We start from the raw sequence: 14,078 nt of genomic DNA, 5'->3' as shown, positions 1-14,078 counted from the left end.
CCTTAGCTCTAGTTTCTGGCTAGTAAATGTAACTGTATGCCTGTTTGTTCTGGAATTTTATCTTCCTATTTAAGCTGAACAATTTGCAAGGCAATACTATTTTAGCATTTTGGTTGGTCCTAAGAAAAGTATTGGCCAATGGTGGATTTTGTTTTTTCCCTCACAGACCACCATGTCAACCTTTGTTTTATTTACTTAAATTTGTTCTGGTTGCAACTTTTAAAAATAATATATATAGGAAGTTTGTTGCCCTGAAAGCTATATGATTGGTTTGAATGTGTGTAGGCAGTGCCTGGTGAAACTGCAGGCATGGAATGGAATCCTGAAAGGAATTTCTATGGAAGAGGGAGTCCTTCAATGATATTCATAATTAACTTCATCTTTTTGATATGTCCAGAAATAAAATAAGGTATGCAAAACAAACAAAATTGTGCATTGTAGTTCAATGTCCACAATACATTTATTTATTTATTTATTTATTTATTTATTTATTTATTTATTTTTCCAAACACTTCTATGTAACTTTATATTAACAAATACTGTATCCAATGTAGCATGCACAACAGAATAATCCAAAAATAACAGGATAAAATCCAGAACAATTTATAATAATCAGTCTATGCTATTTAAAGGGCCATAGCTTCCCATATGGGCCTGTTTTAGCCCTAAGATCATCAGGGGAGGCACATCTCTCTATCCTATGGTCTTCACAGATGTGAATGGGTGGGAACATAAGGGAGGACCTTTTGTGTGGCTGTTCCCTTGCTTTGAAACTCCCTAGAGAGATTGGGAGGGTTCCTTCCTTGCTGTCTTTTCAGTGACAGGTTAAGCCATTGAGAATCAATTGTTAATAAGAGAAGGGTTTTTTTTAATGGTGCTGTACTGTTTTTACTCTTTGTTTTAAAGTAATATTTTAAATGGTTGGTCCGTCTGGTTTGTGTATTGTATAATTACATCCAATGGAGTTGCTGCACTTTAACTTTTTTACTTTGGCACAGTCCCACCCTGGCACTGGGCTGTTTATATGCAGGCACAAAGCTAATTTAAAAGTATTTGTACTTCCCAAACACAGCGGAAGAACAAAGTTGATGTGAGTCTCCCATGAACACTAGAACTCTGGAAAGTTGAAAGAAGTTGTAAATGCATTTGTTGCTTGCATCTGAAATTCAAAATTTGTTTCTTCTTCCACAGGGGTAACCATACAGCCAACCATAAAGACAACAAAAGAAATATTCAGCAGCGGTAAACAAACAAACAAAAAAGCTTTCTGTATTTACAGCATTGTGTTCGCTTATTACTGAAATGTTATAATAGAAATTTTCAGAGCAATTTATAACTACTTTTAAAACTACTTTGCATGTTGTACCACTGGATAATTTCTTTGCAATGTTTTCTTGTATTTCTTTCCTTAATATTATGTTGCTGTGGTAGACCGGAGAGGGCCCTCTAGTGCTGTATGGGTTTGTCTGAATTTCTGTAACTTACAGAATGTTTTTCTGTTCATGGGGACTCTCGCTTTATCCCAGAGGTAGGCAACCTTTTTGAGCCGGGGGCCGGGTTGCTGTCCCTCAGACAACTGGGGGGCCGAAGCCCAAAAATAAATAATTAAATATTTTTTTTAAAAAAAATTAAATAAACAAATAAACCAGGACAAATGTAGGACAAACTTTTCAAATGGAGGACACTTTTATAAAAAATGGAGGACATGCGAAAAAAATGGCTGATTTTTTAAAAAATGTTAAGATAAATGCATGTTTTTGAGGCTTCTATAGACAATTGCCCCACCATGCCCCTCGCGTGAGAGGCCAAAGGCCCCGGCGGCAATCAGTGGCAGGACCGGGCTGGGGCCGGTCCCAAGACCTCGCCAAGCCGCATCTGGCCCGTGGGCTGCAGGTTGCCTACCCCTGATTTATCCAGTCAAATAGTTACTTTTATTTTTTAAAAATCTATACATCTTTTCATAAATTGCAAAGCAATGTTTTATACGTTTCTTTTTCATGCAGGACCTACACGGAATCCTAGTGGAACAGTTACTAAGGGAGAATCTGGTAAAGATAAATATTGCTGGCAGTGGTAACCACCAATTGTTACCCTAATAGCAACACAAGGTTTCTTAGGTTTTTTTAGGACAGGGTTTTTTTTTGGGGGGGGGCAAATGTGTGCTTTTTCGGGGCTGAAAATGGGAACACACCATCTGAGATCTTAAGAAGCAAGTTAGAGACAGGGACAACTGCCAATGTTTTATGAATGACAGAAGAATCTTTCTTTTCAGCCCTTTTGTACTGGGTGAGAAGGAAAGTACAGTATAAGACAGTCTCCTAGGGCTGCATCTGCAATACAGAAATAATCCAGGTTGACACTTTAACTGCCATGGCTCAATGCTATGAAATTCTGGGAATTGTAATTTGTTATGGCACGAGAGCTCTCTGACAGAAATCTACAATTCCCAGAGTTCCATAGCATTAAGTCATGGCAGTTAAAGTGATATCAAACTGGATTAATACTGCAGTGCAGATGCAGCCATAGTATTCAACCCTGCTTCTATGGCCTTCATTCCTTGTATTCTACGAAAGGGAAAAGTACACAACAGTTGTTTATTACTGAGGAAAATCACAGCTTGGAGTGTTTTTTTTAACGACAACTCCCAGAAATCCTTCAACCAACATGGCCATGGAGGATTCTGGGAGTAGAGTCCCAAAATGTAAGTTTTCCAAGATCTGCTGGGGACACAATACTGCAATCAAAGCTCCTTCAAGTTTTTCTCCTGCTCTTTATAGTATGCAGTGGAAGATGAAGAAGCTGGTGGGGACAGTTATTTTTTCCAAGTACTGTATCAACTTTGAAAGTTCTGCGCAAGTTCAACTTACAATACTCAGTAGCTATAAAGTTACATATCCTCCTAGGACTATCCTGAACTGTCAACACTACTGGTGTTCCTTGTTATTTGAAACTTGAATTCCATCTTCTCATTTTTCTCTCTTATCTTTTAGGAAATAACAACAGCGTGGCAATTGTTGCTGGTAGGTGATTCTAGAATGAGATATTTCAATATGCTGCTCTTAATCTTGTTCTTTGGTGCTTGACAAAAAGGAGAGTAGAACACTTTATGTCCAAGATGTGGCTTATAGAGAAGGGATATTTACTTACTAGATTTTTTAATGGGGGGGGGAGTGAAAAGTGGACTACTTTCCTCTTTTGATCTTTTATATTTAAATTTCATTAACAAAAATTCTCTTCACTCATAGTTGTTTAATTAGTATTTGGAAAGCTAAAATTCATTGTTAACTAATAAAATCCCACATATCCCCATTCACTGTTAACAAATAAAAATCTGCTTCTTTGAAAACAATTAGCTTTATATGTATATAGAAACGGATCTTAAATGTGCTTAAATTAATTTTAATTTGCTGTTGACTCACAATGACAATAGTTCATTTAGTACCTTTCCCAGTAATTATAGTGTAATTAGTTACACTAATTATAGTGTATTTACCACCAAATTTGCAAAAGGTACTAGCAAAAAGTTTCATAGGGAGAAGACAAGTAGACTTTAGCAAAGATGGTTATTAAGACTTTAATGATGGTGAGCCCAGCAGTGACTTTTGTATTGCTGTTAAATACCACCATTAAAATCTGTACATGTCAGCTGAAAATAATGGTTGAGCATCTGTCACTATGATGAAACATTTTGCATTTTGATCCTTACCCCCATCTGGAATATAAAAATGTCTATCTACTGAGGCTGCACTCTGTATCGGAAGAAGCAGTATAACAGACTGCTGCTTTTTAAGAGTTCTGTTTGCCTTATTTATGTTTTGGAGCTGTAGAAATGTATTGTAGAGTAGCATATTATGAAAGTAAAAGCATGTTAGCTCCAGGAAGGGAGCCAGCCTAAGTATAAACAAAGATAAGATGAAGGCAATAACTGACTTTTAATAACAATCCTGACAGTGCAAAGTTACTAGCCAGCAAAATACCTTTGCATCTGTACACAAGAAAAGGAAACACCAGTAGGCTGGGGAAGAAAATAAGCTTCAATATACATTGGCTGGAATAAGCAGAATAAGGATGACACCTCAGATCCCTCTTTTGATTCGATGAGAAAGCAGGGGAGGAGTGTATATTTTCCAACTGGTTGGCTAAAAAAAGGCTGGAGAGGGATAAAATAGCAGCCCTTTGAGCAGCAAAGGGCCAGAATTTGCTCTCAGCAAACTGGTCGAACTCTGCTACTGCTGCCAACCAAACTGCTGATAATCCAAAATCCTATATGTGACAAGATATTACTTTCTTGACGAAGTTCATTATTTAATACCCAGCCTAATGCCAATGTAGAGATAAGGTTAGACACATGCTAGGAGAGGGGGTGTAATACTTCACTATATAATTCTTGTAGAGGTGTAACATGTCTAGAGTGATTCAAGGTCTATGTCAGCTGTATAGCTGTGCTATTTGTGTTACTAGAATAAATGTTAGTACTGTACAATCAGCCCTCCATATCCATGGATTTTTTAATCCATGGATTCAAGCATCCACGGCTTCAAAATATTTTTAAAATATGTAAATTCCAAAAAGCAAACCTTGTTTTGCCATTTTATATAAGGGATACCATTTTACTGTGCCACTGTATTTAATAGGACTTGAGCATCCACAGAGTTTGGTATCCACAGGCAATCCTGGAACCAAACTCCAGAGGATATTGAGGGGCCACTGTATAAAATCTGCAACTTGATTCCTGTTAATTTCCTGATAGATCAAAGTTTAAGAATACTTAAAGGGAATACTGTATATATGTTGATCTGACTATTGGATAAAACTGAGTTTTGCAACCTTGGGAACCTAGGTGACCCACACAAATCCAAACAGATTCAGACCAACAGGTATAGGAGAAACACCCCTCAATAGTCTACAAGTGGAGGAACCATACCTGTGTCAGTGGCTTGCAATTCATGATAGCGTGTGCTAAATTATTTATATGTAAATATTCTGAAATCCAAAGCACTTCTGCTCCCAAACATTTTTGATAAGGGAGACTCAAGATATATGGGAGGAGGTTGGTGTGTTTTTCTCCTTTTTCTTCCTGTCTGAAGAAAATAAACAAAAGGAAATAATTACTGAAATTCTTTACCATTAAATTTATGTATATGAATTAAAATATTTTTTTTCTTTTCATAGGAAAATTGAGCCTTATTCTGGTTCTTTTGATTCTTACTGTATAGTTTTGTGTGAAGAGAAGATAAAGGAAGAAAAATGAAGCAATCTTGAATTTCTGCCGTAAAGCAAAACAAAAACAAAAAAATCTTAAAATAATTTAAAAAAGAACATTTCATGTTAAAACAGAAAGGGGCATATGTTGTCTTCACTCCTTGGAAAGCTACAACATGACCTGACAACAAGGCAATAACCATTCCAATTTTTTACCCTGACCCTTTACAGAAAGAGTGGGCAAAGTGAAGTCCTCCATGTTGTGCGATTGTAGCTCCCATCACCTCTAGCTTGCATAGCCAATGATGAAGGTTGCTGGAAGCCGCAACTTCAAGAGGATCACACATTGCCCACCCCTGAATTATTGTTTATATATCATTTAGCCATTTGTTTCATAAAATAATAATTTTAAGAATTTTGTTTACATATTGTTAATGTTTTATTGCAATGCATTATAATTGTTTTGTTATATTTAAATATGCTATTTTAAATATGTATATATTTGTTGAAAAGGCATTATGCAACAATGCTTACTATTACTATGCAAACCAGAATAACATTTTATTCATGTAAACTTTTATCACTATTCAACAAAAAGCAATTAAACTACTGTATCACTTCAAAAATGGATAGAGTTCATCTATGTTAGTTAGCCATGCAGCAAGTCTGAAACAGCATGGGTGCTAAACCAATCTAGGGATGGTGGTGTGTAGTTAAGCTTAAGGGACTACAGACTAAAACACACACATGGATTTTCTCACCCTCTGACATTAGCATAGTCTGGGTCTGTCTCTGTTTCTGCTATGCCACCTTGGCTATATTTAAGCTTTTCCTAACTTGCGATCCGTCACCTGGAGTAAAGGCGACACCTCTGTGTAGGGCAAAACTTTAGTGTTGTTCTATGGAGGTTTCAGGTTCCCACTGAAACTAATGACAAATAAGTGATCTATGCCAGAGTCAAGGCTGGTATAGACAATGGCATTATCATATGCTCAAACATATCAAAGATGAAAACTGGGGCATATGTGACCAAGCAATACCAGAGTGTGATCAAGATGGCAAAAGTTATTAATGGGGAACTATGCACAAGATAGGAGAGGCTGCAGCAGTTTGCTTTTGCCTGACCACTCCCTGCCTCTCCCCCTGCTAAGTTAACGTTCCCAATAATAGAGTTTCAATATCAAACAAGATAGCAGGGTAGACTCCCTTCTCCTTTATCTTGGAAGAAGGCAGTCAAGAATTTCTAAGATCTCTACTGGTATTTTCAGGTCAACAACATTTTTTTGTTTGCCATCTGGACTGGTGCTCTCCTACACATCAAACTACCTTTTCACAAGAACTATGTGCAGCCAGGAAATTTTGATCTAAGATAAGCAAGCTATTTCTCAATACTCGGAACAAACATTCTGCCACTATCACAAGCCACAAGACATATTTCAAGTTAGGGTGGAGCTGGAATGCTCAGCGCTTAGAAACCACTTTTGAAAGAGTTTAGTTACAGGTATAGCTCTAAGGAATTAGGATACTAACTATCATTAGTTATCATTACTGTAGTTTTTAAAAGAAATACATTACTTTCCCACTGAGTACACTGAAGAAAAGAGACAGAGTGGTGTAGTGGTTTCAATGTCAGACTAGGACTCTGAGAAACCAGGGTTCAAATCCCCATTCAGCCATGGAAACTCACTGGGTGAGCTTGGCCAAGTCACACACTCTCAGGACTTTATCACACTCATTTTTTGGAACCTTAAGGGTACGGGAAGAGGACGCTCGTGTGCGCGCATGACCGGCCAGTAACGGATTTTACCGCACATCAAAGCATCCTCCAAAAGGCCCGGTTCCGTTCCGTTGCACCAAGCTGTCCTCCTTCAGTGCTGAGGCACGTGAAATGTTCTGGTTGGAAGCCTTCTGACCAAGCAAAATGGTGCCCATCAGCATTGAAGGAGGATGGCTTGGCGCAACAGAACGGAATTGGGCTTTCTGGAGGGTGCTTTGATGTGCAGTAAAATCTGTTTCTGGCCAGTCACACGTGCACACGAGCGTCCTCTTCCCATACCATTAATGCTCCAAAAAACAAACCTCCTTTGAAGAAATCTTGTCAAGGAAACCATAAGGGTCGCCATAAGTCAGAAATTATTTGAAGGCACATAGCAGTAGCGGCAGCAGCAACAGCAATAACAACAACAATACTGAAGAAAACATTAGTGCGTGGTTTTACATTTAATTGCAGAGGATTATGCTGCACAATCTACCATCTTATCCCTTGACTTCATTACATTTCGTAACTACATAAAACTGTCTTTATAACAACTTCTAAAATATTGTCAAATATTTAAAGCCACTTTTAACAACTCACTTTCTTGTGGGGAAAAGTATGGTATAATTTTAGAGATTAGTTCCAGCATGTGAAGAAGTTATGTATTAGTTTAAAACAAATATAAGGAATCAAATAACAACAGGAATGACCTAGTATGCTACACACCATTTTTGCCCACCTTAGCCAATTGATCAGAGGAAAGGCTAGTAAAAACAGCCTGAAAAAGAAATCACCAGGAGTGTGCACCTTGTTCAATGATTCTTTCTGAGTATAAAATAATGTTTTGAATGAATATTTCCTGCAATACTAGTATTTCATACCTGAGCTCAAGTCACACCCTGGGCTTAGAGTGCTAGCCTGGGAGAGGAGAAGGCACTACTTCCTTACTGAATGTTGTTCTAAATGAATAATATCTTAGCAAGCACAATGTTTTTGTAGACAGCTGGCTTTGTACTTTAAAAATCTGTCAGTGTCAGTTAGCTTGTTTGTGTTAACTTTGTTCAGCAGAGGGAACAATATTTTCTTAGTTTATTATGGCACCATAGCAACCTGGCAGAGAAGGCTAAATGTCACACAAAACTACGGATCCCAGAATTCCCTAGCATTGAGCCAGGGCAGTTAAAGCTGTCTCAAACTGTATTATTTCTGCAGTATATTTTGGATCTGTGTTGGAACTCCATGTTCTGTTTGTGAAACAGTCCAGCACCAGGCAAACTGGGAATGTGATGGAACCAAACCAGCACTCCAGCACCTAGAAAGCACTCGGCATACTAGAAGGAGGCTTAGAGAAGTAGAGAAATAAAAACCAGAAATGGGTCAGATAAGCCCATTTCTTTGTTGCTTGTCAGAGAACCTGTGATTTAACCAAGAAAGCATTGCTAACAGACACCCTAGCATGCAAATATGTCCCCAAGATTAATAAAATCGATAAAATCTATATTCTTCTCTCTCCTTCTTCTCTCATTTAAATTAAGCTTCCATTCTTGGCTTAGTGGTGTGAGTTTGGTGAAAGAATGCAAGTGACATGTTCCACAGAAACAAAGAGAATAATCACAAAGTCCTTTACCGACCAATACTAAATATGTTTCCCATCCGGACTTCCATTTATTTTCCCTATGAGACAGAAAATAGATGAGATCAAAATATGAACCCTGAGCTTATCATTAGGCCTCCAAGTTCTAAACTGACAATATTAAATTAATTTTGAAATGTGATTTTATGGAAAGGTACATCAAGTAGAAGAATGGATACATATTTAATTGCAATGCCTCATCTATACATTCACACACACTGTTTAAGTATACAAATTTTTTTAAAATAAATTTTATTGATTAAAAACAACATATACAAACATACATCTTACAACATCTTACGTTTTACAAAACATAACATCAAAACATCATAAAAAAGAAAGAAAAAATACTGATTAAAACATAAAAACACCTCCCTTCCTTTAAACTGAAAATATCTGTCTCTTATGTACTTTCCATTCCAACATCCTTTGTACAGTATCTGCAAATTTCCATAAACTTATTCACTTTTTCCCACAATATTGTGCTTTTCACTTTGTTATTATACTCTCTGTCCCCTGACAATCCTGTCCAGTACATGGGTGGGGTTATTATGCAGTCTGACACTGCAAAAATGTAGATAGCTGGAGTTTTTTCTGAAAGAATTCTTTCCTGTACTACATAATGTAAGCCAGCTGAGTCACAAGATGATGATAGGGTTTTGTTTCCTCTCCCACCCAGCTGTCTGCAGTCACAGATGAAGTAATAATGTTTATAATTTGGGGGCTGGTGCTTTACAAATTTAGAAATCTGCTAGATATACATACAGTGTAGCTGGGATTCCTATGTTCTTTTCAACCGCTGTACCTGCCCCTGCCTTGCCCCTTTTCAATATCCTCTTACTATACCACACACACTATTCCAAGCAAGGACGCTTGGAATATAAATCTAAATCAGCAGGAGTGTGACTTGCATCAGTTTTTCACTCTTTTCACAATTCTGGAGGCACGATTTACAGCCTTATATATGGCTTGGCTCTATTCTATGATATCTGAAGGACCCTTATGAACTGGCCTGTTTTTTTGAGATCCTTAGGGGAAACCCTTCTCTCTCTCTCTCTCTCTCTCTCTCTCTCTCTCTCTCGCACCAGCCTCCCAGGCTCATCTGGTGGGAGCCTAGGAGAAGGATTTCTTGGTGGACCTAGGCTTTGGCACTGCCTTCCTGGGGGAGGCTAGACTAGCCTCGCTATGCAGTCCTTTTGGCACCAAAGAAATGACTGCTTATAGGGGAAGAGATTTTAATAATATGTTGAGATGTTTGTTTTTTAATGAGTGGCCTTTCAAATTTCTTTTAATACTATTGGTCATTTACTTATGGCAAGAACCCCACTGGGGAGTTATGCAATCACTACTCACTTTTTTGATCACTGCAAAGTCCAAATTCTTCACTGTACAATTACCAAAATTCTACACATGCCTGAATAGGCCTCATGAGTGACAAAGTCCCCAGAACACAGCCACTTCCATTTTATTAAAAAGCAGGGAGATCATCCCATGCCCAGCTATTATTCTGTAGTTAGGTGGACTCTGCATGGACATCATCTATAAAAACCTACCAAAGTAACCGAGAGGTCCCTAAGATGTCTGTCACACGTGCCTGTCAGACATGCAGGATTCCTCCCTATAGTTGATCTTTGGTATGTTTTTAGTAAAGCAAACATTTATGTGTGCCTGCTTTAATTCTTGTAAGCTGCATTGACTCATAGAGCTGAGGAAACATGCCTTTTCATACAATCGGGAAAAAGAGTTCCATAGAAACCTTTGACTATTTCAGAATGGGCAATACAGCATGTCAATGCTCTAAAAATCCCAAAAGATTCCTGTAGAAAGTGGGAATGGAAAATAACACTTATCTTGAGAGAACGGTTCCTAAATCAGTGATTTGTGCTGTATTAAGAGATGAGAAGTACAAATAGTTAATTCTACTGACATTTCACAATAATCTTCCTTCATTCCTCTGAGAAACACCCAGAGATCTCTCAGCCGAAATATCATATTTAATACTTGGAAAGGGTTTAAACATTTCTAAGAGCTGTTGATGTTATGTGCCTTTGAGTTAATTCCGACTTATGGTGACCCTATCCTAGCATTTTCTTGAGACGATTTCTTTAGTGAAACTTACCCACTGCCTTTATATAAAGCTGAGAGAGTGTGGTTTGCCCAGGGCCGCCTAGGGGACGTCATTGGCCATGTTGTTGTTGTTGTTGCTGCTGCTATTGCTGCTGCTGCTGCTGTTGTTGTGTGCCTTCAAGTTATTTCTGACTTATGGCGACCTGAGACAAACCTATCATGGGGGTTTCTTGGCAATAATTTTTCAAAGGAGATTTGCCATTGGCTTCCCCTGAGGCTGACTTGCCCAAGACTATACAGGGATTCCAATTGCAGAGTCCTAGTCCAGCACTCATATCACTACTCAACACTGACTCCTAAAAGCTGTACAGATATTAAAATGTGAGGCAGTCTCGTCTTGATTCAAACAACCACAAAGTAAGAAGTAAAAAGAAGAAACAAAGAAGGAGAGAAGAGAACCAGAGAAAGAACTCCTCCTTCATTGGAAAATGAAAGAAAGAAGAACTGCTCAGGATGATTTCAAAGATGGCATTTCTTCCCACATGGAGATATGATTAATTTTATGGCTATCCCCACTCATTTCAGGTCTCATGTCCAGAGGGGTCAAGTAAGCATACCCATATGGTATCATCCTTCATAGCTGGTTCAATACTAACCAGAACTGAAAGACTGGGGAACCTTGTCCTTTCAGCAATCATTTGGAACAGGTTTCACTGATGTTGCAAATGGCAGCCACACAGATCGCTATGACCTCATGGAAGTAAATAACCATTCCCAGCATTTGCAGTGATCTAGTTGTAAGCAATGTTGATTATTTAGCCACAATTACAGCATCAGTGCACAAAAGGGAGCACAGTAACACTAAAGTTTCTAAAAGTAGTGTACATTTTTATTTATTTCCTTTAGAAAATAAAGACAACTTAAATCCTGTAAACAATCTTTGAGGGATGACCATTCTTATCTTTGGTGGCCATCTAAGGCTGACGTTCTGGGTGAGAGGAGAGAAAATCACAGAGAACATAGGCTGCATCCACGCTGCAGAAATAATCCAGTTTGACACCACTTTAACTGTCATGGCTACATGCTATGGAATTCTGGGAATTGTAGTTTCATGAGATATTTTGCCTTCTCTGTCAGAGAGCTCAGATGCCACAACAAACTATGGTTCCCAGAATTCCATAGCATTAATCCATGACGGTTAAAGTGGTGTGAAACTGGATTATTTCTGCAGTGCAGATGCAACCTGAGACTGATTTAAAGAGGCTAATTCTAGAATAGCACTATCCCACAATGCAACATTTTGTTGCAGACCTCAACAGTAACTCCAATTCTTTGCAAATATCTGTCTGTGTTCAGTCAAAATATGGGAAGGGGGGGGGGGAATAGACAGGGTGACCAGATGTCTTAACCAGAAAGGAGGACAAGGCACTGCAAAATGTAGGACATTACAAAATATAAAGATAAAAACACCAATCTAAGTGTAGATTCATGCTTCTTACTCATGCTTAGAATGGAAGACATTTTGAAATGCCTCCTGGACAGAAGGAAAAGGAAGACATCTGGTCACCCTGGGAATAGAGGGGAATGCCTACCAGAGAGATAAATGAGGTGTCAACACAGAATCATAGAGTTGGAAGAGACCACTAGGGCCATCCAGTCCAACCCCATTCTGCCATGCAGGAAATCCCAATCAAAGCATCCCGACAGATGTCCATCCAGCCTCTGCTTAAAGACCTCCAAAGAAGGAGATTCCACTGCACTCCGAGGGAGTTTGTTCCACTGTCAAACAGCCCTTACTGTCAGGAGGTTCCTCCTAATGTTGAGGTGGAATCTCTTTTCCTGGAGCTTGCATCCATTGTTCTGGGTCCTAGTCTCTGGAGCAGCAGAAAACAAGCTAGCTCCCTCCTCAATATGACATCCGTTCAAGTATTTAAACAGGGCTATCATATCACTTCTTAATCATCTCTTCTCCAGGCTAAATATCCCCATAGGGCATGGTTTCCAGACCCTTCACCATTTTAGTCGCTCTCCTTTGGACACGCTCCGGTTTCTCAATGTCCTTTTTGAGTTGTGGTGCTAGAAACACAGTATTCCAGATGAGGCCTGACCAAAGAAGAATAGAGTGGCACTATTACTTCCCCTGATCTAGACACTATACTTCTGTTGATGCAGCCTAGAATCGCATGGCTATATGAAACCCACTGGGAGCCTTGGGAAGTCACACTCTCTCAGCCTCAGGGGAAAGAGAAAGGCAAAAACAAACTGAACAAACATGCCATAGAGTCCAAAACCCAATGCAGAAATAATTATCCAGTTTGATCCCAATTTAACTGGGCCCTGGGCTCAGTGCTAGGGAATCCTGGGAATTATAGTTTATTATGGCTACAGAGCTCTCCCTGACAGAGAGGGCTAAAAGTCTCACAATACTACAGTTCCCAGGATTCCCTAGCATTGAGCCAGGGCAGTTAAAGCGGTCTGAAACTGGGCTATTATTTCTGCAGTGTGGATGCAGTATTGTAACTCATGTTTCTGCTAGGAAAAGCAGCAGCAATGACTAATGTGCTTCGGGTGGGGCTGAAGGCAAGGGGCTGCCCTTCCAGATTCCCGAAAACGAGGGGGAAATATGCCTGGAGCCTAGCAACGAGGACATATTATATATAAGGTCTGGACTGGAGGGTCGGAAGAAGGCGGGAAATGAGCTTTTATCTCCTCAGAAAGCAGCCCTCGGGGTGCGATCTTTCTCTTTCTCTCTTTCTTTCCTGAGGCGATTCCTGGCTTTTTCCTCCAAGGAACCAAGAGGCCTAGCTGCCATTTCTGTCCTCCCCGGACTCCATTTCCCCCCTCCGCCCCTTTCCTCCCTCCCTCCCTTTCTGGGGAGCCTTCATCGCTTGGGGCCATGATCTCCCGCCGGAGCCCGACGCTTTTTGTCCTTTTCCCGCTCCTTTCCCTCATTCGGGGTAAGTACTGTCCCTTGACTTTAGCCCAGTCACACTCTCTCAGCCTTTGGTGCAGCCAAGGCCATGGAGAGCTCTGGTGCCACAACAAACTACAATTCCCAGGATTCCCTAGCGCTGAGCCCAAGGCCCAGTTTAAGCGCTCTCAAACTGGATTATTATTTATGTAGCAGTGTGTTTTGGTTAATGGTTGAGCCACAGTATGGGAAATCTTAAATAACTTGAAAAAATTGTTTATATAACTTGAAAAAAGATGATAAAGACTTTAAAATTAATCTTTTAAAGATTAAATCATCTTTTTTCCAAGTTATTTAAATCATCTGTGGTTATCAATAATCATAATGCCTAATTATATATTACCGATTCAATGAGAGTCCTGGGTTTCAGAGCATACTCAAGATCTCCTGCTTCAAATATACCTGTGAGGCAGAAGTTAAGAGCAAATTTCAGTGTAAATCCAAACCAG

At 39.2% G+C, this 14,078-nt stretch overlaps 2 protein-coding genes and 1 long non-coding RNA gene across 5 annotated transcripts in view; 2 read left to right on the top strand and 1 right to left on the bottom strand.

Moving 5' to 3' along the window:
• Nucleotides 1-5,580, top strand: part of LOC149315945 (zona pellucida sperm-binding protein 3 receptor-like) — a 20,150-nt gene extending 14,570 nt beyond the window's left edge. The window contains exons 8-11 of the mRNA XM_089514455.1: nt 1,192-1,242; nt 2,004-2,048; nt 2,991-3,020; nt 5,173-5,580. Coding sequence (XP_089370581.1) covers nt 1,192-1,242; nt 2,004-2,048; nt 2,991-3,020; nt 5,173-5,216 — 170 coding nt within the window. The 3' untranslated portion in view covers nt 5,217-5,580. The remainder of the gene's footprint in view (nt 1-1,191; nt 1,243-2,003; nt 2,049-2,990; nt 3,021-5,172) is intronic.
• Nucleotides 1-14,078, bottom strand: part of LOC149315944 (uncharacterized) — a 27,256-nt gene extending 13,178 nt beyond the window's left edge. Inside the window, exons 1-2 of the long non-coding RNA XR_016280424.1 lie at nt 14,032-14,078; nt 4,925-5,081 (exon numbers count right to left, since the gene is read on the bottom strand). This is a non-coding gene — a long non-coding RNA (uncharacterized LOC149315944). The remainder of the gene's footprint in view (nt 1-4,924; nt 5,082-14,031) is intronic.
• The window catches only part of CR2 (complement C3d receptor 2), a 76,523-nt gene continuing 75,812 nt past the window's right edge, over nt 13,368-14,078 (top strand). For 2 of the 3 annotated variants that reach the window (XM_089514445.1, XM_089514446.1), the window contains exon 1: nt 13,472-13,615. In XM_089514445.1, the coding sequence (XP_089370571.1) occupies nt 13,555-13,615 (61 nt within the window). In that variant the 5' untranslated portion in view covers nt 13,472-13,554. Of the gene's footprint in view, nt 13,616-14,078 lie in introns of all 3 variants that reach the window. The other variant, XM_089514447.1, reaches the window with a different exon arrangement.

The sequence above is a fragment of the Sceloporus occidentalis genome, unplaced genomic scaffold, assembly GCF_023333645.1.
Source record: "Sceloporus occidentalis isolate IW3139 unplaced genomic scaffold, rSceOcc1.0.p SCAF_3, whole genome shotgun sequence".
Classification (NCBI taxonomy): Eukaryota; Metazoa; Chordata; class Lepidosauria; order Squamata; family Phrynosomatidae; genus Sceloporus; species Sceloporus occidentalis.
This window is presented reverse-complemented; position numbering and strand designations above follow the sequence as displayed.